The sequence below is a fragment of the Pseudophryne corroboree genome, chromosome 7 (assembly GCF_028390025.1).
Source record: "Pseudophryne corroboree isolate aPseCor3 chromosome 7, aPseCor3.hap2, whole genome shotgun sequence".
In the NCBI taxonomy this organism is placed as follows: domain Eukaryota; kingdom Metazoa; phylum Chordata; class Amphibia; order Anura; family Myobatrachidae; genus Pseudophryne; species Pseudophryne corroboree.
The window spans coordinates 281080842-281107892 of NC_086450.1; the positions used below are offsets into that span (position 1 = coordinate 281080842).

Consider the following 27051-nt stretch of genomic DNA (forward strand, 5'->3'; position numbering starts at 1 on the left):
TGGCAGATTTTATGCAGGATCAACCCCCAAACGCAATGGATACGTCCGTGTGTCCCAGGATCAAATAACAGATATAAACAGGAGCCACGCTTAACGCGTATCGGACTTCAAGTCCTTCATCTGAAGCGTCTAAGAACTGCCCGCTCACGATGAAATATCAAAAAGGATGGACAAAAGGACAAAGCGCCGAAGTCGGACACCCTTCTAGCTGAGGCAATAGCCAGCAGAAACAGGACCTTGGCTGAGAGCCATTTAAGGTCCACTGACTCAAGAGGTTCAAATGGAGACTCTTGCAGGTCATTCAAGACAACACACAAATCTCATGGAGCCACAGGAGGGACATAGGGAGGTTGAATCCGCAGTATGCACAGAGTGAATGTATGAACGTCAGGTATAGACACAATTTTTCTCTGAAACCACACCGACAAGGCAGATATGTGAACCTTGAGGGAGGCAAGACAAAGTCCTAAATCCAGGCCTTGTTGCAAAAAAGCCAGAAGTCTCGAAGTACTGAATTTGTAAGCATCGTAATTCTTAGCAGCACACCAGGTGAATTAAGAATTCTAGACCCTATAATAAATCCGCGCAGATGCCGGGAGCGGGCCTTCAGCATAATTTGGATGACCGCCTCAGAGAATACTTTGGCCCTCAGGAGTAAAGCTTCAAGAGCCACGCCGTCAAAGCCAGTCTAGCCAGGTCTGGATAGACACAAGGGCCCTGAACGAGGAGGTCTGGGCGTTGAGGAAGTAGAAGAGGACGCTCTATCGATACACATTGCAGGTCTGAGAAACAATGCCGTCTGGGCCATGCTGGAGTGACTGGAAGTAGTATTCTTCCTTCTTGTTTGAACTTCCGTAGTACCCTGGGCAGGAGTGACACAGTAGGGAACACGTAGGGCAGCTGAAAGTTCCATGAAATTGCCATAGCGTCCACGAACTCTGCTTGAGGATCCCTGGTTCTTGATCCAAAGACCGGAACTTTGTGATGGTGTTGAAACTCCATCAGGTCTACATCTGGTAGGCCCCACTTGTTCACAAGGAGTTGAAAGACTTCCTGATGAACACTCCACTCTCCAGCATGCACGTCCTGAAGACTGAGGAAATCACCTTTCCAGTTGAGGACTCCCGGAATGAACACTGCCGATATTGCCGGCAGAGGGCGTTCCGCCCAACAAAGGATTTTTTACACTTCCATCATTGCCATGTGGGTTTAAGTGTCACCCTGATGGTCTATGTACGCCACCGTGATGGCGTGGTCTGACCGTACTTGAACAGGCCTGTTCTGTATCAGAGGCAGGGCGAGAGTATTGAACACTGCCCACAATTCCAGAATGTTTATCGGGATGAGTAATTCCTCCATGGTCCACCGACCCTGGAAAGAGTGTTGCTCCAACACCGTGCCCCCAACCCTTCAGACTGGCGTCTGTAGTCAGTAGGACCCAGTTGGTGGTCCAGAAGAGACGGCCCCTGCTCAACTGCTGGTCCTGTAGCCACCAGGTCAGCGACAGGCGAACCTCCGGAGTCAAGGAGATCATGTGAGACCTGATCCAATGAGGCAGGCCGTCCCACTTGGAAAGGATTAACCTCTGTAGAGGGCGGGAATGGAATTGAGCATAATCTACCATGTGTACAAGCCGACACCATGAGGCCTAGTACTTGCATCATCGAGTGTACCGACACACTTGGGCGAGAAAGGAAGTTTCTCTGGCAGGGTCAACAGGTTATCCACAGGATAACAATAGGGATATGATGGAGCAACAGCGGATTGGCACCAAATGATCAAAAGCTTTCCGGCCTCCCAGGATGCAACGGGCCCGTCCATATATTCCGCCCACTGGCTCAGGCAAATCAGTTTTTTGTTTGGTGCGGCAGGAGCCGGACCATGGTCAGAGGGCTGCTGTTTTTTTTAGCATCCCTAAGCTTTCTTATTTTATTTTTATAGTCTTACTAGATTTTTGAGTGACTTTCCTAAACAGCATCTTAAACGCATATTAGAAAGAGTTGCTCCAACAACTCTCCGCCGGGTCGCAACAATGCTTACCCACGAGTACAGTGCTGTTTTGGTGGGCGTCTGTGTCGGATACACTAGCAGGTCCATCAGACGTTACCAGGCTGTGGCCGGAGCACGGGGAGAAGGTAAGGCATCGGTTCCGCTTAGAAGGGGAATACGGAAACAGCCGCACTGTTTTGGGAAGGAAACTACCAAACAGTAGCTGACGCGCTGCCATCACGGGTGCTCAAGCGCTAGGCCTTAGGGATCATAGGCTCCAGGAATAGCATGAAGCCGCGATGCCTAGGGTTGATGTCAGCAGGGGAGTCAGACGCTCTCCTGATCGCCCATCCCCCCGGTTCATGACCAGTTCCCGCCGAGTCTCCCGTCATGAACTGTTTCCTCGCTTCCGTCTCAGACGCTACCACGAGGGGACCCGGTCGCAGCATAGGCGGCTGTGTGACTGGTGCGTCTGTGTTCACTGATTGCTGCCACAAGGGGACCCGTGTTGCAACATAGGCGGCTGTGTGACCGGTGCGTCTGTGTTCACTGAGCGCTACCATGAGGGGATCCGGTCGCAGCATAGGCGTCTGTGTGACCGATGCGTCTGTGTTCACTATAAGTTCCTGGAGCGGCAGTGTACACTAGTAGCGTCTGGATCCACTCAGCGTTCGCTAATGTATTGATCGATCCTGGAAGCGAGGTGAGTCTCCCTGTATGCCACTCTACTGAGTACGGGCTTTACAGCACTAAATTTCTATCTACTTTTTCAGTATGAATAGTTAAGATAAGTGCCTATTGCATATGAGTCTGTGTACATTTACTGTGGTTTTCTTCGCATTGCGTCTGAATACGTTATATCTGTTTATACATGATTCAGTAAATGTTCGCCTACATACTTAAAAAAGTATTTGTAGTTGATGATGTGCTCATATGACTAATATATAACATGTGACTGATTGCTAGTGTGATTGCTGACTTTAATATAAGTTTGTCAGTTGTTCTTCTGATCCTCAATGCTGGTGCATGGGTAGGGTCAGATTGATATCACTTTAGAAGGTTAAAGTGATTACAGTCACAAATTGTGTAGTACACTGTGAAAGTGCTGATTATTTATCATGTCTAAGAGCGGCAAAGGTGACGAAGGTACACTTACAGTAATACCAACACTCATATCATGTTTGTCTTGCAAAACTGTATTATCCTCTCAGGATCTGGTTCAGGGTGGTTTATATGCAAATTGTTTTGCTTTTCAGCAGAATACAAGGCAGATCCCTGTACAACGTCAGATACAGATGGATCCACCTTGGGCTATGTTTGCACAGACTTTATCCAGTATAGCTGAACAGATAATTCCTACAGCTTCTATACCAGGAATGGGGTACCCATACATGCAGCTCCCTACCTACGGTATATCATTTCCCACAGCAGCTTCTCAAATGAAACAAGCTGATATACCGAGGGTAAGTAAATCTTCAGCTTCACAGGCTACACATGACGATTCATCGGAAGATGAAAGCTCAGTTTACTCTACTTCGACATATGAAGAGGAGGAAGGAGGTCTCAGCTCAGTGGATATAGCTGAATTAATAAGAGCAATGAAGGCCATTCTATCCTTAGAAGATTCAGCAGAGACTGTGTTAAAAACCAAGGCACTTGTGTTTAAACGTCCCAAGACAGTTAAGACTGAGTTTCCAGGGTCAGACCAGCTGACGGAAATCATGGAAGAGGCTTGGGCAACACCCAATAAAAAATATAGAATTCCCAAAAAATGGTATTCCAATTATCCTTTTCCAGCCGGGGACTGTTTAAAAAGGGAGGTGGCACCTAAAGTAGATACGTATGTGATTCGATTAGTGCGAAAAATCTATATTGCCTTTGCCGTCAACATCATTAAATGATGTCACGGATAGGAGAGTGAATGGTTTTCTAAAAAACATATTTTCCCTGTCTGGAGCAGTCATAAGGGCAGCCATGGCTTCAGCTTGGATGGCAAAGGCAGTGGCTGCCTGGGCTGATGCATTGGAAGGTGATTTTTCATCAGCTTCTAGAGAGCAAAAATCCTATATAGCTTATATTAAACAGGCTGCAGTATTCTCGGAAGAAGCTGCATTAGGATATGGGTACTATTGCTTCTAGGGCATCAACCTCAACAATTGCTGCTCGCAGAGCAGTTTGGTTACGTACATGGAAAGCTGATTCAGAATCTAAAAAGGTTTTGGAATCTTTGCCTTTTTCTGGAAATATTCTGTTTGGTAAAGAATTGACAGATATTCTGGAGTCAGAAGCAGACTCCACGAAGGTCAGGTTTCCTTCCACATATAACCCCAAATCTAGATGTCCGGTTTTCCGGCCCTTTCGGTCTCAATGAAAAGCAAAGGGAAAAAGTGATCATAAGCAGCCCCAATACAATAAGTTTGGTAAGTCAAAAAAGCATTGGGCTACCAGAGGGCCTGCTTCCAAACCAGAAGATAAGCCATCAGCCTGATGGTGCGGGCCTCCTCCTGGGGGACCCCAGGGTAGGGGGCCGACTTCTTCAGTTTGCACAGATCTGGCGGCAGTATACAATAGATGCCTGGGTGCAAGAAGCAGTATCTCTAGGTTATGTTTTTCCCTTCAAGAAGCATCCTCCTCGAAGGTTCTTCTGCACTAGCCCGTCTCGGGTAGAGACGAAGGCCAGGGCTTTGCAAGAAGCAGTTCAGAAATTGCTCCAGTCAGGAGTAGTCATTCCAGTTCCCCCTGCACAACGGGGACAGGGTTTTTACTCCAACTTGTTTTTGGTTCAGAAGCCAAATGGGTCATTTCAATCTCAAAATGCCTGCAAATACATTTGGGTACCGAGGTTCCACATAGAGACGTTACGCTCCATAGTTTTGGCCATGGAACCAGGGGATTATATGGTATCCCTGGATATTCAAGATGCTTACCTACATGTTCATATAGCACTGTCCCATCAGTGTTATCTCAGGCTCACCGTCCTCCAGCAGCATTTTCAGTTCCAGGCCCTACCCTTTGGGTTAGCCACAGCCACCAGAGTATTTACCAAGATTATGGAGATTATGGCAGTTTATATCTGCAAGCAAGGTATAAGAATTTTTCCATACCTCAACGACCTTTTAATCCTGGCACAATCACAGGAATTGCTCCTGTGCCATCTACAACAGACAATAACATGTCTGCAGAAGCATGGGTGGCTCATAAATTGGGCAAAATCATCTCTGGTGCCGTCACAACGGATGACTCACTTGGGGGCTGTACTGGATTCAGGTCTGCAGAGAGTATTTTTACCTCAGAACAAGATATCCAAGGTACAGTCAAAGATTCAGGACTTGTTACACAGTCAAACGGTATCCACTCACGCAGCAATGCGAGTGATGGGTTTGATGGTGTCAACATTCGACATGGTGGAGTATGCACAATTCCACTCAAGACTTCTGCAGCGTCTGATTCTGGCCAGATGGAATGGAGTACATCAGACAATAAAGAAACAGACTATGGTACTTTCAGTAAAAGTAAGAAAGTCATTAGCCTGGTGGCTACAGACATCCCATCTAGACAAGGAGAGACCCTTTTGGAGATCAGATTGGGAGATCCCGACAACAGATGTCAGTCTTCAGGGCTGGGGAGCAGTGTCCGGAAAATTATGGTTCCAGGGACAATGGACCAGAGAAGAAGTTGCCTGCCAATAAACCTGATAGAACTTCGGGCCATATATATGGCACTGATTCAGGCAAAGGACATTGTTCAAGGAAAACCAGTCCAGATCCGCTCTGACAATGCGACGGCAGTAACGTACCTCAACTATCAGGAAGGAACTCACAGCCAAAAAGCAATGAAGGAGGTAAGTCACATACTAAAGTGGGCAGAACTCCATCTTCCAGCCTTGTCCGCAGTGTTCGTTCCGGGAGTCCTAAACAGGGAAGCGGACTTTCTCAGTCGACACACCATTCAAGCAAGCAAATGGGCTCTACACCCGGAGGTCTTTCAGACTCTGGTGGACAAATGGGGGTTGCCAGAGATAGATCTCATGGCATCCTGTCTGAACAACAAAGTGCCCGCATACGGGTCAAGAACAAAGGATCCTGGAGCGATCTTTGTGGACACCTTGTTGGTGAGATGGGACTTTCATCTGGCTTATCAGTTTCCTCCGATCATCCTGTTACCCAGGGAGGGGAGGAAAATAAAGCAAGCAAAGGGTTCCGTGATTCTAATAGCTCCGGCTTGGCCCAGAAGGCATTGGTACACAGATCTGCAGAGAATGTCGATGGATGCTCCACTTCTGCTCCCTCAACATCCAGATCTACTAATGCAGGGTCCCTGTTATCACAGACATCTGGATCGACTGTCTTTGACGGTGTGGCTCTTGAAACCTCTGTCCTAAAGTCAAGAGGATTCTCTAAACAGGTAATTCAAACAATGCTCAAAGCAAGGAAACCCTCCTCAGCCCGTATTTATCACCGAATATGGCAAGCCTATATTCATTGGTGCAGTGAAGGAGGTATGGACCCGAAATCTTTTAAGAGTTTCCAGGGTCCTAGCATTCCTTCAGAGAGGAATGGATAAAGGTTTGAAAGTGGCTTCTTTGAGAGTGCAGGTATCGGCATTGACTGTATGGTTCCAAAAGAAAATTGCCAATTTACAGGATGTGCGTACTTTTTTCCAAGGAATGCTGCGCATTCAACCTAACTTTGTTCCGCCTACAGTGCCGTGAGACTTATGTTTAGTCCTGAAAGCCCTTCAAGTTGCCCCATTTGAACCACTTAACAAGGTGGATCTTAAATGGTTGACAGCAAAAGTACTTTTTCTACTGACTATGGCATCAGCTAGAAGAGTATCAGATTTAGGAGCGCTGTTATGTCGTTCCCCATTTCTGATTATTTATCCAGATAAAGCAGTTTTTAGAACTAGGTCTGGGTATCTTCCGAAGGTGGTGTCTAAATTCCACCTTAATGAAGAAATTGTAGTCCTGGCTTTTCAGGTATTGGGACTTTCTGCGGGAGATGCGTCGCTGGATGTAGTCTGGGCGTTAAGGATCTACGTAGATCATACCAGTGCCATCAGAAAGACAGATTCTCTCTTCATTCTCTACGGATTTCACAAGTGAGGATGGCCTGCTACTAAACAGACGCTGGCAAGATGGCTTTGAATGACGATTTCAGAAGCATATTCTCAAGCTGATCTCCACGTTCCGGCTAATGTCTCTGCTCACTCTACTCGTAAGGTAGGTCCTTCATGGGCAGCACAACATGGTGCTTCAGCAGAACAGATATGTAAGGCAGCCACATGGTTTTCCATTAACACGTTCATTAGACATTATGCCTTGGATACCTTTGCCTCTCATGACGCTAAATTCGGGCGTTGGGTACTCCTGTCCAATCAGGAGCGTCCCCACCACTAAACTGCTTTGCGAAAACCCATTGTTATCCTGTGGACCCTGCCGGAGAAATATACGTTATGGTAAGAACTTACCGTTGATAACAGTATTTCTCATAAGTCCACAGGTTCCACAGGGATCCCACCCTGACGCACCTGATTTGAGGATCCTTCTACTCACTAACCGCTTCCTTATTGTATGGAAGGGTGTGCATGTGTGTTCTTCTCGCCTGATTAGGGCTCTACATGATGCTCCTGCCTTGTGCTTTGGAATACAACTGATTTGCCTGAGCCAGTGGGCGGGATATATGGACGGTCCCGTTGCATCCTGGGAGGCCGGAAAGCTTTTGATCGTTTGGTGCCAATCCGCTGTCGCTCCATCATATCCCCATTGTTATCCTGTGGAACCTGTGGACTTAGGAGAAATACCGTTTTCAACGGTAAGTTCTTACCATAACGTATATATCTAATCCTGTCCTGAAGTTTCAGGACCTTCTCTGGAGACAGAAACGGTCTTTGACTGTGTATGTCCGGTAGTGCCCCCAGGTGTACCATGCTCCGAGCAGGGACCAGCGAGGACTTTTTCCAGTTGATGAGCCACCCGTGGGCTTGTAGGAAGTTAACTGTCAATTGTAGATGACTGAGGAGGGCATCGTGGGAGTTTGCGAGAATCAGCAAATCGTCCAGATACGGCAGGAACCGGCAACGGAGATGAGCTGTCAGCATGACCATAACCTTGGTGAAGACCCAAGGGGCCGTGGCCAGTTCAAATGCAGAGCCTGGAATTGATAGTGAAGGTTGCCAATAGCAAACCGCAGAAATTGCTGATGCAATATGGCAATAAGCATATGCAGGTAAGCATCTTGTATAACCAGGGATACCATATAGTGTCCGGGTCCATGGACAGTACAATTGAGCGCAGTGTTTCCATACGTAACTTGGAGACTCTCACAAACTTGTTCAGTGATTTGAGGTTGAGAATAACCGGAAAGACCCATCAAGCTTTGTGACTAGAAACGGGGTTGAGTAGTATCCTCTGCCTCTCTGGGACAGAGGTACCGGCACTACCACTCCTGTATCCAGGAGGGAATGCACAACCCTCAGTAGAGCTTGCACCTTTAACGGATCCGAAGGGATAACCGATGGGGGACGTCTCTGGGAAGAGACTGCGAACCCATGAGAAACAACTTCTCGCACCCATGCGTCTGAAGTGGTCATTAACCAGACTTGGATGATTCGTAGCAGTCGGCCCCCCACCCTGGGATCCCCCAGGGGGAGGCCTGTCCCATCAAGCTTGTCATGAGAAGCAGGTTGACGAGCAGCCCAGGAACGTTAGGCCTTGGGCTTAGTGGTTGTTGGGAGCACGAGACAATATCGAGTATGCCTGACCTTCGCTTTCCCTTAAGGCCGAAAGCAGAGAAAAGTGGTACCTTTTGCCTTCTGTGCAGAAGGAGCAGCATTTGAGAGAAAGGCAATCATAGTAGCCGCCGATTCATACCCCATTTTTAATTAGGTCTTCCCCAAATAAGATGTCCCCAGTAAAAGGGGAATACCTCCAAGAACTTTTGAAATGCAGGTCCACCATCCACGACCTCAACCACAGAATACGGCGAGCCAGGACAGACGTACTCAACGCCTTGGCAGCCAACACACCCGCCTCAGGGGACGCCTCCTGGTGAAGAAAAAGGTGGCGGTGGTATTGTGAGACAGGGAATGTCTGGCATGGTCAGATATATCCTCGCGCAGCTCTTCCTCTAATGCCTGATCCAGTCATCAATCTATTTTGCAGTCCCAAGAGGACAAAATCGTGGTCTATGTACAACACCCGTAAGGGATTAATAGACTTCAGGCATCCCTCCACACGCTTACATGTCAGTTCCTACAGTGAGGGGACAGTGGTGAGAGGCAGAGTGGATGACACCCGATGGGTGACACATGAATTCACTAGCAGTGAATTACCTACTCGTTATAGAACTCTGCAGGGGGAGGATATTGAGCAAATGCTCATTGTAGACAGGGGGAATGTCTTCCTTGGATTAGACCAGGGGTCTTGTCTGATGTACACTTAATGGTCAGATTGTGGTAACAGAGTTTTAATTACCCTCTGTCGTGTGAACATATCCGTTTGCTTAACCACAGTAGGGGAATCCTATTATCAGTGATTTGTAGGATTTGTTACCCAGTAACCACAAGCGCAGTTATGGAAACTCCTAGTCAGGAACACCTAATATGGGGACTGACAGGACAGCATGATTCTTCTCTCTTCAGATAAAATGTCAAAGAGATTTTTGGATAGGGAGGAAGAAGCAGCTCGCTCAGATGACCCAGAGACACAAGAGTGAACTGGAATAGGGTTTTGTCTGACCAAGGAATGAGTCATACGCTACAATCCGTGAGGCAAAATTTTCTCGCCCAAAGCGGAGTAACCATGGAACCATCAGAGACTGTAATGTTACAGGTGGTCCCATAGCGAAAGGGAGCATAAAGCATTCAACTAGAGAACCCAGTAGGTTTGAAAACACAGCTCAGTTTGGCTCCTGATTGATTACAGGAGCTGCGGACTGACTGGGAGATGTATGAGACATAGCACACAGACCATCACACAAAACTTCCCCCTCAGGTAAATCCGTTGCGCATGCTCTGCAGGATGCAGGAGTGTCCCCAGATTTACTGTCCTACATGTTAAACATTATACACAAATTCAACAGAGAGCGGTTTAGTACGATGAAGCCAGACAGAGTACAATACCTGCAAATAAATCCGTTAGCATGTGACTGAGTACCCAGTACACAACACCTGCAAATAAATCCAGTATTATGTGCCTGAGTACACAGTAGAATACACGTAATAGGTAAATACTGTGACGCACTATATATGGACACCAGACGCACCTAGTCCCCAGGGTACAGTATACAGTGATAAAGATACATCTGGAATGCACCGCAGTGAAAACACATAGCAGATACAGGCACACACAGTCATGTTTGCAATGCAGATTATTATTTTCATGACAATAAAATTGCATTGGATTATTATATGAACACACACACACACATTTTTTATATATATATACATATATATATATATATATATACACACACACACACACACACACACACACACAGTATATATATGTATATATAAAAAAAACAATGCGTGGTCTGAGGCCGGACGTATGTATCAGAATACTCGTACAATATATTCTGGCACAGGTACACTTGTTCTTAACTAACGCTGTCTTATTATCGTCATGTAGAATACTTAACGGTTTGTAAAACCACGGCGCTGATGTACAGGCGGGTTTACAAATTAGACCTTGCCCTGCAGTCCTGGTGACCAGTCGCATCTCTTTTAGAAAATGGCGCCCAGCGTCTCAGTCGGGGAGTGAGGGAGAGTGTGAGGCAGCTCCAGGGCGGGAACACCAGCAGTAGATGGCGCCAGGAGCTGGGGGAAGGGCTACAGGTCAAGCGTCTTTTCCCCTATGCTGGTCCTCACCACCAGGTACTATGGAGCCTTATTAAAGTGGATATTTTACTATCCGACCTGTGCTCCCATGCCCTGGTGGATATAGTGGGGTCCCTGCTCTGTCACAGTGTCCACACCAGCGTCGCAGTTCATCTTAAACCGCGACCAGAACGCGATTTAATGGCAGGTCCCGCCTGGGGGACCCTCTTACCTCCTCCCTTAGTAGCAGCCACGCGAACCAGGAGAGCATCTGCGGTGGTGTGCCTAGGAACCGGAGCACCTCCGCCGCAAGTACCCGAGAATAGAGCCAGCGGGAGTATGTGACGCCGCTCGGGAGGTGATGGAGCCGCAGCACAGTATGTCACACTGACATATGGAGTGCTGCAGCCCTTGAAGTCTTCTAAAAAGCTTTTTCAGGGCTGCCTAAGTGACCTGCTTCATGCAGGCACCAACTCTAGAACTGAGCTCACAGTGCCTGGAGGCGGGGTTATAGAGGAGGCCCCGCAATGCATTCTGGGACAGTCTAAAGCTTTAGTCTGTTGGTGCCTCTGCATCAAGATCCATCTTTACACCCCAATGTATTCCCTGTGGAACACAGTGTAACCCGCTGCAGAAATAACAAATATGTAAAGTGGTCTATATTTTACATGGTTTCATTGCTGCACATCTCTGTAGCTTTTCTCCATCACTCAAGCAAAATCGACTCCCTGTGTAGGAAACGCAAAAGCACAGGATGCACAAGCCAAGTGAGAATTTAGTCTTGCGAGTCTCCTATCCTTTCCTACTTCTTACATTTCAGCAGCTACCTTTTATTGTCTTGATTGTTCATCATATTTTGTTAGTCTATTTTAGTAATACCCCATATCAAATATAAAGTTTTTTTTTTAATATAAGTACGAAATGTGAACCTATGTGCATTTACTACCGTAGATGACGGAATTGGCACAGACAATGAAAAGTCGTTTCCGTAGGCCCCGATAACAGTTTGGGTAACGAAAATAGAGCATTCAGTAGCCTCTGTGAAAACCAACTGAACAAGACGTGGCAGAATTTCACTGTGTCGGGAAAGGTCCTTCTAGCTGGTGATGTAGCCGCGCAGTATCCCCACCAACCAGGATAGAACTGCAGAAGATTTTAAACCTGAAAATCTGGTGAGACTATTACTGTAGTACTGAAAAAACTCCTCTGGTCCTCGTACTTCAAACACAACCAAGAAAACTTGGAAAAACAAAGGATAAAGAAACCATAGTCTGAATTGCCATGGTACTGCCAGAAGACCAACGGATGGAAGATCCGCCTCTGGGAAAATTGCATGACGATTCCAAAGTTGGCATGTCAAACATTCCTCCCTCTGATGAACACTACTGAAAAATGCCTCCTGGAGTCATCACAAGAAAAGGAACTTAGGCCCTCATTCAGTAAGGTACACTAAACTCCAAAAATGGCAAACGGGCAGTTGCATGTCCACATGTGACCTGTGGGTATCTAAGCTAGCACTGTTATGAACTGAACATTAGACAGCCGAATCCAAACAAGCATTAGATCATCATGGACACATGCCTCTCTCCCCAGGCACATCCTTGGAAATGTATTACAACATTCTTAACTACTGTAGTGATGTTTTATGCTTAACCGATACAGGTCCCTGTCACTGCCTGTTCCTTCAAGTGACTTCTTGAAGGAACAGGCAGTGTGATGTAGGGAGTGGGGGCAGACCACCACAAGTCCTGTCTCAATCGCGCTAAGTGACAGGGCTGCATGTTTATCCAACATTGTTGCCTGAAGCACAGCTCTGGGCACCTATGGTCAGTGCATGGTGCCCAGAGGTCCAATGTGTTGAGTGATCCCAGGTGTGTTGATTGAAAACCCCCTTCTGGAGCCAGAAGAACCAGGGATGGGATCAGCGGAAGGAGAACAAAACAATTTAAAACAAAAGAAAATAGTAAAAGCAAGTTGCTGCATGAACATCAAGTAATGTGCTTGGCTCGTTGGAATGAAAATCTGGCAATTGACGGGAACAAATGATAATTGACCACTTGCGCCGAAAACTGACAAAAATGGTTGATCAAACTGGTTAAATCAAACAGATATAACCAGATTGTTTAAACAGCCATTTTTGTGAGTTTTCTGGCATTTGATTGTCATTTGCTCCCATCCATTACCAGATTTTTTTCATTACGGTAATTTGCCTAGTTGGTTACAAATTCTTAAGGTGTATGGCCATCATAAGTAATATCAATAGCTAAATAGTGGCAATGGTTTTCAAAGATACCTTCCCAGCATAATGCTGAATCCTGAAGCAGCTGTGTGGGAGAGACGTGTCATTCAGGAAGCGTGAACACTTGCTCATTCGACTCTCAAAATGCTGATGGGTAGCACAGATCTGATTCAGTTTTTCCAAGAATGTGTCATCTGTAACCGTGCCTGGCCTTAAGCATTCTTCATCTAACATGGCCAGGATTCCATTTTGGTTCTAGAATTTAACAACACTATGAGAACATGGTCATATTTAACAATAAAGTTGAACAGATATACAGTATAAAAATGGACATTACCAGGTTAACTTAGGCTTATACAAATTGTGAAGACATTAGGGCTGATGTTAGTTGAATGTACACCTACTGTATTGGTGAAGTGCATCTTACAGATTTTTCGCACTGCGTATGCGCCAAAACTAAGCATGTACAGGTCTGGGCGATGCAGTGTTGTAAGCATTTAAGTAACATCTACAGTACACTCACAGCTTGAGAAGCTTTCTCACATTGTTCAGTCTGCTTGTCGTCAAAACTGCGGACTAAGCAGAGCTGGACATAAGCGTGAATATACCTTAACTACACTTTCCACCATCCCAGTTTTAGCATTTCCTCGTAGCAAAACTGTGGCGAGGCATGCTGGGATGTGTAGTACCAAAATAGCTGAATGACTGGAGAGCTGCATTTTGAGGAACCCTGGAGGTAGATGCAAATGTACACTAATGATGATAACTAGTAGCAAACCAAGGTCCTTATTCGATATGTGATCGCATATTGCCATTTTCCGTCCCAGTGCACACACGTTCTACGCGTGCGCGGGCCGGTCAATGCGATTGCGATAGGCAGAGGCGCTCGCGGGCTGGCAACGCAGCGTTGGAAATGGGACCAGGTTCGGGGCAAGCTGGGTGACGTCACATGTGGATGCTGCGATGAGGAAAATGGCGGCGGTCCAACTGCCTTCGCACGCAGGGGGACTTCCCTTATTCAGCGATGCGATCACAATTAAATTGTGATAATATCATTGGCGGCCATTAGCAGGCTGGGGGCGATCGTAAGCAGTTGCAGTTTTGCTAATTTAGCAAAACTGCAACTGAAGCTGAATCAGGTCCCAAGTGTGCAGATAGCAGGTAGGTGCACTATAAGATGCATATAGTTCTGCATTCAAGTGAATATATGCATTTGTTTTTGGGGGTTTATTTTTGAGCGTGTAGTTCAGGAGCACATTGGGCAGATATCCATCCAGCACTGCATCCACCCTATTGTGTAGAATAGACGGGAAGAAGTCAATGTATTTACTCTGATGAACACAAGGCTCGGTTATATGTAATTTGATGTACATGTACTTACATTCTCAATGAGATCACATATAATTGCATTGTTGAAGTACTCAATATGAGTCCACTCAATTCCCTAAAAAAAAAAAAATACAGGAAAGAAAAGGAAAAATCAGTTACACCCTGGAAGACATAGACAGGAAATGAAATAGAGGTCAAATATCTGATTACAACTCTTTAGGGACATGTTATGATGCATTCCCATTTACTAATCTGCCAAATAAATCTCCAAACACCAACTTTCTCACCATCTGCCGGCTGCGGTGGTTCTTCAGCACACTGCGCTGCAATGTACCGCACACCCCTTTTACACTGAAGTAGTTAATGTCTAATGGGCTTAGAAATGCTGTATCCTTTCATCAACTGCTTGACCAAATTGGGTGCCCTTGAAATACTTCCAGACATGGTCTCCATTCCATTCCCTGATCTGTGTCACATTCCCATGCACTTGTATGGAACCGAGCCAGAAATTATAGTAGTGAGCATTAAGGTCAGTAGTGCTGTGTATATTTCATGTAGTTCTGTTAGATAAAACCCCTGCTCTTAGATCAAAATCTAGCACTTTTTTTTTTAACAGAGGAAACCACACTATACTTCGTGGAAACAAATGTGTGACCTATTGTATTAATGGTAAAGGAATAATGTAGGAGAGTTTAAATATGAAAATGAGTTGCCTTTGAGTAAATATTGTATAGTACAGTACAATTCTTTTATTGTGCTTCCTGTGATAATAGATCTGTACTCCTCCTGCCCATTGGTGCAACATAATAACTACAGTACTTCAGATCTCATACCAAAGTCCATTCTCCTGCAACACCACTCTGCACGGACACTTGGTTACAGTAAGAAGGACAGTACTGCTTATTCAGTTTATACTACAGGACAAAATCTATGGGATTTTTTAACAAATGTAAGCACTATAGCAGAGATAATAACTTTGCAGCTACTAATGAAAGCCCAGCACCATGAATATTATACACAGACTGCTTAAGGCAGGGGTGGGGAACCTTTTTTCTACCGAGGGCCATTTGGATATTTATAAAATCCTTCGGGGGCCATACAAAAATTCTCAACTTAAAAAATTACCCTGCCCCCCCAGTAGGTCTGCCCCTTAGAGGTACTGTGTGTGCGCGCCGGAGGCGCGCACGTGCCATAAAAATGGGTGTGGCCAGTTAAAATGGGACGTGATACACATATGCCCCCAATAGTGCGGTGCCAGATCCACAATTGCCCCCACAGTGCCAGGTATACAAATGCCCCTCACAGTGCCAGGTATACAAATACCCCTCACAGTGCCAGGTATACAGATGTCCCCACAGTGCCAGGTATACAGATGTCCCCACAGTGCCAGGTATACAGATGTCCCCACAGTGCCAGGTATACAGATGTCCCCACAGTGCCAGGTATACAGATGCCCCCACAGTGCCAGGTATACAGATGCCCCCACAGTGCCAGGTATACAGATGTCCCCACAGTGCCAGGTATACAGATGCCCCCACAGTGCCAGGTATACAAATGCCCCTCACAGTGCCAATTATACAGATGCCCCCACAGTGCCAGGTATACAAATGAACCCCACAGTGCCAGGTATACAGATGCCCCCGCAGTGCCAGGTATACAAATGCCCCCCACAGTGCCAGGTATACAGATGCCCCCACAGTGCCAGGTATACAGATGCCCCCACAGTGCCAGGTATACAGATGCCCCCACAGTGCCAGTTATACAGATGCCCCCACAGTGCCAGGTATACAAATGCCCCCACAGTGCCAGGTATACAGATGCCCTCCCCCCTCCCCTCCGTGCTGCTTACCGTGGGACACGGAGGAGAGCGCGGCTGTCGGGTGGGAGCGGCGGCGTGTAGTACTTCAAACCAGCCGCCGGTTCGAGAGCCAATCAGAGCTCGCGGACCGGCAGCCGCGGCTCCTGATTGGCTGCCAGTCCGCGAGCTCTGATTGGCTCACGGACCGGCGGTTGGTTTGAAGTACTACACGCCGCCGCTCCCATCCGACAGCCGCGCTCTCCTTCCTGTTCTGACAGCTGAGACACGCTGCCGCCGGACTGAGCGGCAGCGTCTCACTGACACAAGCTGGTGGGCCGGACCAAACGGCTTCGGCCCGCGGGCCGGAGGTTCCCCACCCCTGGCTTAAGGTGTCCAACAGACATATAAAATGTGGCCTGATGCATGCCTCCCAACATTGCCATGCATAAAACTGGGTTGGGACCCTTGCAGCGTGAACAGATGGCGTGCGCATCTATGCAGAGTAGGCAACAGTGCTCCCCACAAGCGAGATAGATAGAAGGTATGCGGATGTTAAAAAAGGTCTTATATTGATATCGTCTTATAATTGGACATTTCAGTTTGTTATAAATGTATTTAATATCCCACAATCTATTTTGGACTGTTAGGTTTGTATAGCGCTAACAAATAACGGCATCTTCTGCTGGCTGAAAATGATGTCACCATCTAAATGTTAGGGGCCCTACTCACTGGCCGACCCGCCGCCGAGCTGCCCGACGGCGGATACGGCCGACGAGCGACCCGGCGGCGGGGGGGGGCAGTGACGGGGGGAGTGAAGTTTCTTCACTCCCCCCGTCACGTGGCTCCATAGAACTGCAGGCAAATATGGACGAGATCGTCCATATTGGCCTGCATGCACAGCCGACGGGGGACCAGCGATGAACGAGCGCGGGACCGCGCATCGTTCATCGCTGGAGCCTCCACACTGAAAGATATGAATGAGTTCTCGTTCATTTATGAACGAGATCGTTCATATCTTTCAAAAAATCGGCCAGTGTGTAGGGCCTATAACTCATCTCTATTCTGAAATATCTAATCAATTAAGATGATGTCCTTTAGTAGGCAACAATTAAGAAGCCTTGTTATTGTAATATTATTATTATTCTGAAAATGGAGGGCAAAGACCCCTTGTCTCAGCTGAGCCAGTTTAACCGTACATTTCTAGGTTTCCAGGCATATAACTACTACAGCCTTTTTCTGCTCATAGAAGCCTGGAGACTGCATCACTTCATCAAAGTGTAGTCAATAAAAACATTTCTCATTTAAGAGAGATATAATTTTATACTAGAGGGACACAGTGGTTACCCAAGTTGGTCAGTTTTACTCTATAGACCCTTGTGATATATGAAGTACAGGTTGAGTATCCCTTATCCAAAATTCAAAAAGAAAAACTGAGATAATGACATATATATTATGTGTATATATAGATATATTATATCGATATAGAATATAATATACTTATATATGTGTCATTATCTCAGTAGGGGAACCAAAAATGTGTGATTTTGAATTTTGGATAAGGGATACTCGACCCGTATATGCATTGATGATTTTTGAGCTGACCCAAGCCTCTTCTGAATGAACTCTCCATCCAGTTATTGATATCCCTTTCACTTGTGAGTTGTCAACAGAAACAATAAGCAGTTGTTGTTAAACTTCCCACATAAACAGGAAAATCATTTGGTTAATTTACAGTACTACTGGTGTTTTAATGTAGTGTTGCTTTTTCTGTAACTGTATGTAATGCAAATGGTATTTATTTACACTGTTCAATCTGCATATTCCAAAATGATTATGTATATACAGTAGTATGTTATACTTTAAACACCTCCCCAAACCGTCTTACAGAAACTATAAGCATGGCCTTTTAAAATTTCACATACCTTACCATATATATTCCTTATGTGTGATAGAATAAAATATACTAAAATATAATATCTATTTTTCTAGGAATGGAAAGATAATATTACAGTAAGTCTCGACTTACTAAAACAGAATACAGGTTGAGTATCCCTTATCCAAAATGCTTGGGACCAGGGGTATTTTGGATATCGGATTTTTCCGTATGTTGGAATAATTGCATACCATAATGAGATATCATGGTGATAGGACCTAAATCTAAGCACAGAATGCATTTTTGTTACATACACACCTTATACACATAGCCGGAAGGTAATTTTAGCCAATATTTTTTGTAACTTTGTGCATTAAACAAAGTGTGTGTACATTCACACAAATCATTTATGTTTCATATACACCTTATACACACAGCCTGAAGGTCATTTAATACAATAGTTTTAATAACTTTGTGTATTAACCAAAGTTCGTGTACATTGAGCCATCAAAAAACAAAGGTTTAATTATCTCACTCTCACTCAAAAAAGTCCGTATTTCGGAATATTCCGTATTTCGGAATATTTGGATATGGGATACTCAACCTGTACATTGAAATATTGCATAAGTATCCGAATAGCTGAGATATACTTATTTAAATACATAGATTTCCATTTATTTTTTTTTAGCAGCTGGCTGATCACTCAAAATTTGCAGTGAATAATGAAATATTAGGCCACCTATTCTATTCAGTTCACAGTAAAAGTTTTCTTTCAATGTGGGCATGGTGCACAAAGTGTATGATTTCTGTGTGTTAAACTTCTCAATGACTATTGATCTGTAGATTAAGATGTCTCTTCACATCAAATGGTATTTCTAAATCCAATGCAGGTGTCTGCGTTAGGCTTAGATGACCTGCCCCAAAGTGAGTTTCCTCCTTCCTTACTTAAAATAGAGGTACATTCGTTTCAAATGTGTTTCTACATCTTTCTGTCTCCCCATATGTGCTTCTGCCTTTCATTTTGTGTGTTATGCAGTGGTGGCATTCCTGGAGACAATGGAGGCATTAGCCTCCGGGCATCAGTGTCAAGGGGGCCCGAGGAGCAGGCCCGGCAACTGAGGGACACAGGGGCCCACAGATAAATCCATCTATAACCGCTGCCAGTGCTCTGCTGATCACTGCAGTGGCACAGACAGCGTTTATAGATGATATATCTGATATAATGGTGGGCACTGGGGACCCGCTGTCACTTGATCTTCTGGCACCACCAGCGGCTGGTGAAATAAAGTTATTTTGTTTATTGTGACATTATGATGCACTGCTAAATGGCAGAGGAACCGCAGCGCAAAGAGGAAGAGCCAGAAGACCTAGACAAAGGTGTCTGTGGGCTGGAGCTGAAGAGACACTGCAGGGCTGGTGGGAGCAGGAGAGACAATGGTGAGTTGGAGATATAGAAGGGAGCTTTCTGAAGCTGGAGAGTCACTGAGGGCTGAAGAGACAGAAAGGCACTGGCAGGTGATGAAGAGACACTGGGGAGCTGGCTGGCGCTGGGAAGATGATGGAGAGACAGACTGGGGGGCTGGCTGTATCTGGGGAGACACTGGAGGGCTTGAGAGGCAGAACGGGGTTGGCTGGAGAGACACTGGGGGGGGGGGGGGGTTGTAGGCTCTGCGAGCCTGGAGCTAGAAACACGGGTGATGAGGCTGGAGAGACACAATGGGAGGTGAGGCTGAAGAGAACTAGGGGGGTGGGGATAGTGGTTTGAGATTATCCAAAACTAGCAGAATTACTTGCACATAACTTCCTCCACATAAAAGTCTGGATGGTCTAAACCAGGCATGTCCAAACTGCGGCCCTCCAGCTGTTGTGAAACTACATATCCCAGCATGCCCTGACACAGTTTTGCTGTCAGAGAATGCTAAAGCTGTGTCAGGGCATGCTGGGATGTGTAGTTTCTCAACAGCTGGAGGGCCGCAGTTTGGACATGCCTGGTCTAAACCGTTGAACAAAGCAAATTGTGTGAAGTGATTCTGTTGCATTGGGAGTCCCGTGAGTGCTGCCTTATCTGTCTGTATATACTGGTATTAAGCATACCCAAGAGGGCACCAGGGCAAGGTATCTGTGGCAACAGATTAATAAACTGAACTGAAAACAGAACAGGTCTTACAGAGGTACAAGTACTGCCGTGATACTTGTTTAAAAGACTTCCTCATGCAAGAATTTTGATACCCCCTGTGGAATTCCTGTGTTACCCTCTGGCAAGGGCATAATAATACCACTGCCATGGTTGGCTATTGGTTTAGTGTAGAAACTTTGGTGGGTATGATTTTACTAATGTGTGGAGATTGGTCACAGATATTTTACTATGAGTCCACAGTCACACACACTCACACCTCGGGAAGATACACTTTGTAACTATTTTGTTAAGCAGCAGCTTGATAAAGTGATGCAAATTTACTTTGCATAAGCACAGGGAAATCATGTGTGTATGGCTGAACACAAACATGTAATTACCAAGAACTTATTAATAATTATGAACAGTATACTGTACCAGAAATGGACAAAATGCTCTAAAGTGACAATATAATCCACGTCATCTGTGGGCGCATAACTTCATTAACTATTCTGCACCAAAAGATAATTGCTATAAAGGAGTTATCATATGGATTAATCGGTCAAGAATAAAAATGAACTATCAGCTATAATCCAAATGAACAAAAAATACATTTAGAATATACCCCTTCACTGCCCTTGGGTAGTATCCCTGCATAATGTAATCAGAACATTAGTGCAAAGTGCTCCGAAAGCATCATACTCATGTGCCTCCTAACTAAAACTATTTTTTTGGACCGTAAGCTCTTGGAAACAAAACCTCTACCAAACATAATATAATACCCAGATTTTATACTGTTATCAATTGTCTTCAAAAAGATGGCAATGGTCCAATTTACCTCACGGATGTATTCTTCCTGTTCTTCCTTAAGGGTCAGTTCAATGAAGATCTGCTGTAGCTTCTCATTACAGTAGTTGATGATAAACTGCTCAAAACTGTTTTCCTGTGAACAGATACATGAGGGCTTATTGTACTGCCATTAAATAGCATCATATAGAGAACTATGACAATATAGTGTATATGACAATAAGGTGTAATGGTTAGCATTATTACTTCACAGCACTGAGGTCATGGGTTTGATTCCCACCACAGCCCTAAATGTGTGGAGTTTGTATATTCCTCCCGTACTTGCATGGGTTTCTTCTGGGTACTCTGGTTTCCTCTCACACTCCAAAAATATACTGGTAAGTTAATTGGCTCCTAAAAGAAATTAAGCCTAGTGTGTAAGGGTGTGTGTGGCAGGCTAGATGGGCCAAGTGGTTCTTATCTGTCATGCTTCTAGTACAACGGCCATTACATTTTTGGTTTATTTCACTATTATAATAAATTCTGGTCACTTCTTGAAAATGGACACTATCTCTTTTGGACCCAAATACCCTGATCCTCCTTTTCTAAATGTCCCTTTATTTTGGCCTCCTGTATAGAAACTCATCCAGCCTTTATCTATTTCACTCCTAACTGTTTAATTGCATCCAACTTGCATACTAGCCATTTATTGCATTTCTGTACATGCAGCTATGTTGAGAAAGAAGACAATTTTCAGAAAGTCTTTCAAAGTTAAAGACAGGTTGTTCTCAACTGGTACAATTAGCAAGGCTAGGTGCAAGCTCCAACACCTTGGTATACCAGTAGATTGTTCCTGATCTGACAGGAGCAGCCAATTTACGTTACATGACCTCCTCTACACAAAGCAGATAGGTCATGCTGATGCAAGCAAGCAGTGATAAACCTCATACATTTTTAGTCTCCCTGGATTGCTGAGCATTTAGAGGGTACATGTCAGACAGCCACCCCCACAGTGCTCAGACAGGAAGTGAACTTGAGTTCACTTCCTTGTTTAAACTGAAAAGGGTAAAAAAGAAAGACAGCTGCACAAAGACGCAGAACTAGAGCATTTAAAGTTCTGGATAGGGCAGTGAGAGCTACAGTATGTGAAGAGGACAATGAGAACTATGTGGTTGGTGGGGGTGCACTGAGAGCTGTGTGAAGGGGGCAATATATTATTGTGTTGAATGAATTTATGCTAATAGAGCTAATAGAGTGAGATGAGCTTTAGGTGTATCATACACAAACAGTATATCACTTTATGCATGACAGCAGGATCCCTCATGGTCTATCCCAGTGGTTTCCAAACTTTTTTGAATCACGGCGCCCTAGAATATCGGAATTTTTTTCACGGCGCCCCCTAGGCCAAAAATTTCTTATTGAGAAATTTAGAAAGAAATATTACATTAAGTAGATCGCGTTTATATGTCATCCTTAGGGTCAGTATGTGGTGATGGACAAGATTTGCTTCTGTTTGGCCACATATTTTATGACTGGCAGCCACCAGCACTGGTTTTGCCTATTATATTGACCATGAATAATTTGAATTGGCCCTGGACCACCAACCCAGGGCACCCCCTGCAAGTGTCCTGAGGCACCCCAGGGAGCCACGGCACACAGTTTGGGAACCTCTGGTCTATCCAATGCTTATCCAGACCTAGGGATAGTCATACTGAAGAGATATGTCTATCCTAGATCAAGGTCTGCAATACCACTGCCTTGGTCATTAGACTAGACAGGAAACAGGAGTGGTATGAGGAGTTATGCTAGACAACTTCCAGGGGGTGTCTACCGTTCTCTGTCTCTACTACCTGACCAAAGGGATGATGTATCAAACTTTGGCGAGCGATAAAGTAACAACTAATCAGTTCCTGGAATTTTTCAAACACAGCCTGTAAAATGTCATTTAGAAGCTGATTGATTGGTACTTTATCTCTCTCCCCCCAAGTCTTATTGCACACAGCAGGACTGCAATAGAGTCTGGAAAAGAAACCTTTTTTGTGGATCAATCATTCCTGTGAGTTACGTATGAGACCTTGCTGAACTTCTGTAATATATAAACCTGCCTGATAATGTTTTCACTTCTACAGTACTGTATATTAAGCTATTTTACAGTTCAAAGTTTGCCTCAAGTGACAAGGATATAAAACTGCTGTGGTCACATTCCAGCACCACACTGTATTGTGTCTTTATTGTGAGAAAAGCTTGTAACTCTTTTTCAGCATTTCAGTAAAGTGTATAACAAAAGAATCTGAATTTCCAGAGAAGACTCTCCTTTCCCATTTGAGCTTCTTCATTTAGGGTAGGGATGGCCATCGACCATCGATGATTCAAAATCATTGATGGTCTCTGACCGATATCAAATACTTTTCCCATCAATGGGGGAGACCCAAATGGTTTCTCGCCATCGATGGTTCACTGCTACTGAATTCTTTTTTTTTTTTATTCCAGTGTCAGGGCACAGAACTTAGCCCCGCCCCCTGATAAGCACTAAGCCACACCCCTGAGCTCTGATTGGCCCGCATTTTGTTATACAGTTATTCAGGGGGACCTCCGATGGGTAAAACCATTGATGGATCAGTTCCAGATGGTTTTACACCATCAAAGTTATCCATCAATGGTACCATCGATGGATAACCCACCGATGACCATCCCTAATTTAGGGTGTGTTTATATTTGCAGTTTGTGATGCAAGAGGAGATGTATTCCAATTTATGTTTTAGCAAACTAGCAGTAGGAGGTCAATAAAAGTTTGAATCCTGCACTTAGGGGGACGTATTCAGTTAACAGAGGTATATTTACCATGGACTAATTGAACCCCTGGGGCTACCCGATTAGCCCAGAAGTCAGCCCAGGCTAAGCTATTGTCTGAGATTTTTTTTCAGGACCTCAGAAGGCTCTGAAAAAATAAAATAAAATTAGCCTGTTTTCCTGAAGGCGGCAGTGAAAATGGGATACGTTTCCCATCCTGATGTGTGGGATGCTGGCAGTCAGGTGGCCGACACAGGAATCCCAACACTGATCACATGACTGGTGCTGGAACCCCATCAGCTGACATCCCACCGGAAAGCATCAGGGTGGGTTTAGGGTTAGGGCCCTGGGGAGGGTGGCTTAGGGTTCAGCATCATCGGGGAGGTTAGCGGTACCGCAACCCCCCTTCCCCTGGAAATTTAGCCATAGCCACACTATATTTAGCCCTAGCCACCAAGGGAGTGTTAGGGGAGGTTAGGCTAGTTAACCCCAAAAACAGTCGGCATTATAACATTACGAACTCTGGCAACATGTATCACACACCCATGAAAACCCATGGGGACATGAACCTATCACGGATTGTATGCATTTCGCCTGAAAACAGATAATTTTTTGTCCACAAAAATGGGACTCTAGTAGCATTGCATGATACAAAAAATTGTGAAAATATCCCTCAAAAAACTACTCTCAAAAAAGTACCATAGTTTACTTCTGTAAAATTATTGGGGCAAACTGAATTCCCCCCTTAATCTCCCCTGTTTACATGAGAAGCTTTCATGGTAAGTTGCCCTGTAAATAACATAGGCTAAACTTAACACTAATGGGTTTGATGTCCATAATAAAGGCTTAAGGTTGTAAATAACTTGCAACAAATCATCAAAATCGAGAAATGTTTTCATGCTAGCTACATGTAGCAAACCTGGTACTCACTGTTAAAATTTGACCACCCACAGGTGGCCACAGTAGATAAGATCAGGACATTTGGACCAATATGTTTGATCATTCCTAGCTCCACTGGCACCTGTTAATGCTATTAAGAGATGACACAGGCCAATAGCGTTCGCGTTTCAAATACATTTACAAATCTGCTAAACAGTTTGGCGCTATACACATTGTCATAATGGGCTATTGCCAGGGCCGGTGCAAGGTTTCTGGGTGCCTTAGGCAACATTTCAACCGGAGTCTCTGTTCAATCCAGTTCATAATATACCACACAGTAGTGTCCTAAATTCACAAAGACAAAAAAGAATTGGACTTGAAGTGGCGCACTCGAACAGTAAATTGATACATAAAATGTAACTTTTATTAGATTATATTTAAAAGGGCCTGTAGCCGTGAAATATTAAAACCAAAAACATAAAGAAATGACAAGACAAAATGTGACGTGTGTGGTTAAAAACACACACTGTGCTGTGTAGTGCTACACGTATACAGTGAATTATGGGTACTATGACCCCTTGTTTTAATTGTATATATTGTCAGGCCAAGTGCTCAGATAAATAAATTCTCTATACTGTCCTCCCGTGTCTTCCCACGTGGTCTTATCTTATTGCCAGTGGGTTATATATTATGATCTCCTATAATGCGTGGTATAATTACGCGGTGAAGTCACTATGTGATCCCATACTGAATAAATCAGGCTATCAGTCACTAGCTGTCAGCATACTTGAACCACCATTCTATAAATTGGTTCATATATGGCCAATATCATGGTTATATTGGTTGATAACACAGTGGGTCTGTTGATACAGAAAGTAGTTATTAAAGTGTCAGCTTCACTTAACAATGGAGTTATACACAGGCTAGATCCCCTCAGTACTGCTATGGTTTATTTTCCAGATTGTGGCCTCATATACATGGGACACTAGCCCTGAAAAAACGTAACTGTGAAACGCGCGTTGGCGATTCACACTGCGCTACTGTGTATAATTATAAATGTGCTAATCTAATTGTTTGTTAGGAATTGAGTGCGATCTGTACCAAAGTAGAGCTGTTTTTTGTGAGGCTCCATGACACTTACGGAGCTCACAATTCCTCCTGTGTTGAGATGATCATTCAGTCACATGTGATCCAGCAAGCTGTATGAGATCGCAACATTGTAGCAGAGACTTAAGGCCCGTACACACTGGTCAATATATCGGCCGTTCTCTTGAACGGCCGATATATCGCGGGACCGTAGGCCAGTGTGTACGGCCGATACGTCTGTGAACTCCGGCGTTCACAGACGTATCGCGTCGGCCGCGCAGCACAGCCGACGGCCAATATATCTACCGATATATTGGCACGTCGCTGTGTGTGTACGGGCCGGTCGGCCGACCGCCTGTACACATGCTGCGGCGGCCGGCGGTGATTGACAGCTGAACTGGGCGGGTGTGTGTACACGCCCGCCCAGTTCATGACGTCAGTCCCCGACGGATCGGGCAGTGTGTATGCACAGCACACTGCCCGATCCGTCCATAGATATATCTGCAGATCAATTGATCTGCAGATATATCTATTAGTGTCTACCCACCTTTAGATACACTGCCCAATGCAGCACCTGCAACATTTTCTCAGTATTATCTGTTACAAATAAAACAGCTAGTCAGAATATATCACTGTGTGATTAATAACTTATGGAGCGCCATATTATACTGCATTATTGTAATATCTAAACAGCTCATTAAGCTTTGTGCCTCATAGTTGTGACACATATTATATATTCATTTACGAAATTCTGGATCATCAAAATTCTTTTCTGTCTTTGTGTATAACTATATATTGGCAACAATATATTCAGTGGCAGCACCCCCCCATACAATTCAAATACATGATATAGAATATAACAAGGGTTTTTTTTTGCTCTATTTTTGAACTTTTTCACAACTTGCTAGTGCAGTAGTATCCCCTTTCCCCATTGACGTATGAGTGTCCCAAATTCATAATATATTATATAGAAATGTCCCAACTAATATGCCACACAGCATAGCCTCAAAATTATAATGTGCCTCATAACACTGACCTTAATTCATAATATGCCACACATCTGTGCTACAAATTAATTATATGCCACACAGCTGTATCTGCACTTCATAATTTTGCTACACATCAATGCCTCCATTACATAATATGCCACACATTTGTGCCCTCAATACATAATAGGCCACACTGCTGTACCCCAAATTTGTTGTACAGTATGCCACTTAAATGTGCCTCCAATACATAATTATGCCACACAATGCCCCCAATACATATGGCACACATGTGCCCCTAATTCTTTATATGCCATACATCTGCCATCACTCATTAACCCACACACACACACCCTGCCAGCACTC

The 27051-nt window shown here is 44.7% G+C and overlaps 1 protein-coding gene across 4 annotated transcripts in view; it reads right to left on the minus strand.

Moving 5' to 3' along the window:
- MYO1B (myosin IB) overlaps positions 1-27051 on the minus strand; it is a 518726-nt gene that overhangs the window by 110585 nt on the left and 381090 nt on the right. For all 4 annotated transcript variants that reach the window (XM_063934156.1, XM_063934153.1, XM_063934155.1 and 1 more), the window contains exons 14-16: positions 20997-21101; positions 14427-14489; positions 13100-13300 (exon numbers count right to left, since the gene is read on the minus strand). In XM_063934156.1, coding sequence (XP_063790226.1) covers positions 13100-13300; positions 14427-14489; positions 20997-21101 — 369 coding nt within the window. The remainder of the gene's footprint in view (positions 1-13099; positions 13301-14426; positions 14490-20996; positions 21102-27051) is intronic.